General features: G+C 32.0%; 1 protein-coding gene across 1 annotated transcript in view; it reads left to right on the top strand.

The window, feature by feature from the left end:
- LOC107714911 (protein-glutamine gamma-glutamyltransferase K-like) overlaps positions 1 to 1185 on the top strand; it is an 8860-nt gene extending 7675 nt beyond the window's left edge. The window contains exons 13-14 of the mRNA XM_016520908.1: positions 676 to 812; positions 933 to 1185. Coding sequence (XP_016376394.1) covers positions 676 to 812; positions 933 to 1077 — 282 coding nt within the window. The 3' untranslated portion in view covers positions 1078 to 1185. The remainder of the gene's footprint in view (positions 1 to 675; positions 813 to 932) is intronic.
- The last annotated feature ends 1208 nt before the right edge of the window (positions 1186 to 2393 follow it).

Below are 2393 nucleotides of genomic sequence, written 5' to 3'. Positions count from 1 at the left end.
TATATATATATATATTCTGTCTTATACTGTTCTGTCGTTCTTAACTATATAGATATAACTAAATATATAGATATTTGGCCTTTTTTGTATATTATATACTTTTTTGTATATACCCACCAGCACACCACAGTCTTTGTTGGCAATAACCTGATAAGGAGAGATGATTAAAACTATTTTATTTTGAATGCAGCAAGTTTCATGCAGAAGTACCACACTCAGAAGAGAACAAATCGGACCATTTTAAAGTCTTTCCAACATGAAATTATGGTATTGATAAGAAGTAAATGAAAACTCACCATGTCAGACACTACTCTGAAAGTGTTAATGGGGATTCCCCATCCTGAGCAAGGTGTGCAGCTCTTCTCCAACACATAAATACACGCAGACAAGATTCCCTCCTCGAACTAAAAATTAGACAGAGGAGAGAGGAAATTAGAGACTCAAAAATATGTCATGCTCTTTTGTGCATGAAAATGTTTTATAGTAAAGGTTGTTCTGTGGAATTATATTTCATGAATCATCCAGGAGTAACCTCAACTGGGTTCCAGCATAATCCTAGGCCTAGAAACGAATTAAGAACCACTGATTATTAGCTGGGTGTGGAAAATTGAGTCTTTTTTTATAACTGTTTGTAACCTGAATGGTGTTAATGCAGATTGTGATTTGCCCTTTTAGCCTGGATGTGACTGTGCGGTGGGCAAAGAAGTGCCAATAAAAATCACATTCCAGAACCCACTGCCCTGCGTGCTGAAGAACGCAATTTTCCGTATCGAGGGACTGGGAATGAAGCACTGCAGATCGATTAACTATGGGTAGGAAATTAATCTGATTAGCTCACTATTAAACTATACAAAATAAGGGGACATGTAACCTGCAGCTGTTCCTTTTGATTGGTATATAGTTAAACATCTTACTTTCTGTCTATTTCTCAGTGACATTGCAAGCCTGGCCACAGTGAACCTGACCGAGACATTTATTCCTAAGTGTTCCGGCCCTTACAAACTTCTGGCTTCGCTTGATTGTCCTCAGCTGACTCAGGTGCATGGATTCACCGACGTTGTTGTCAAAGAAAAGTGAACAATCTCTCAAATAAGCAGAGGAGCAGAAAGCTTTCAGCATGCTTTTCACACAGAGTTAAAAAAGAGAGTTTTAGATATGTAATCCTTAGTAAAGGGTAAACCAAAGGGTGCATTTAATATTGGGAACTTGCTTTTAGATGATGATTTATGACAGACATTGTTTTTAGTAAGTAATTTTTAGTTTGAGTAATATTTTGGAATTATGCGTTCAAATTCTAGTTTCACATATTTTAGGAGAAATTGCAAATATTGAACCATTCTAATCATTCACAACTTCAACTGCTTCATTTTGTTAGTCAACCTAATCAAATGACAATATGTGGTTGTGTTCAATGATGTATTTACTCCTTTTAGCTGCACTGATAATCTGTCCTCCCTGTTGCATCAATAAAAGTTTTTCACTTGCAGTACATGTTGTATTTGTGATGTGTAACTATGAATCTGTGGATGAAATTATCATGACATCATACAACAACACTATGGTTCTAATTAGGCTGTTGAGCATTACAGTATAGATAGATTCATGTTTATAAGGTGATACTTAGTGATTTTTTTAACAAAGTTTAAACTTCATTCAGTAAGTCAGTTCTTTGAACATGTAACAGGTTGTTGAAAACACATCCTGACATGAATAATGTACACTTCTAAACCCTGAGAAATGTGGCATAATGTTTTCTTGTATTTGAGGCAATACCGTTTGCATAATATAGAGAGAAACAGTAAAAAATACCATAGGTGGAATAATGTGGAATATACTTGCTAGGTTAGTGGCATCAAAAACCAAAAGTTCCCCATACAGAAAAAAATAATTAAATAAATAAAATAATAAAATGAATGAATGAATAAATAAAAATTTATAAAGAAACAATCTGTCCAAAATGCATTTTAAATATATGCTGAATATGTTGTGAACTGTGAAGCTCAATAAAAATATATTTTTGATTAAAATGTCATATACCAAAATATATTTAAAATGTATTTCAGTACTTCAGGAAAATATATTTCCAATCTTTCAGTATCCTATGTTTTAGGCTTTGTACATCATTTATTTTTATTCCAATGTGTTATATGTTAAGCCGTATTACAGTATAGACAACGAACAAAGTTTTTCTTTAAATGTGACGTGTGTGCATGTGTGTATGATATTATATTTTTAAATGTTTTAACATTTTTTTCTATTTTCTAAATATTCAAATATATTTGTAGAAAATATATAAGAAATAAATATACTTTGAAAAATATTTTTAATAGATATTTGCCCTTTTTTGTATATTCACAAATATATATATATATATATATATATATATATATATA

Source organism: Sinocyclocheilus rhinocerous, unplaced genomic scaffold (genome assembly GCF_001515625.1).
Source record: "Sinocyclocheilus rhinocerous isolate Xijiao unplaced genomic scaffold, SAMN03320098_v1.1 scaffold28, whole genome shotgun sequence".
Classification (NCBI taxonomy): Eukaryota; Metazoa; Chordata; class Actinopteri; order Cypriniformes; family Cyprinidae; genus Sinocyclocheilus; species Sinocyclocheilus rhinocerous.
The sequence above is the reverse complement of the archived record's forward strand: the minus strand, read 5'-3'. Positions and strand labels throughout refer to the sequence as shown.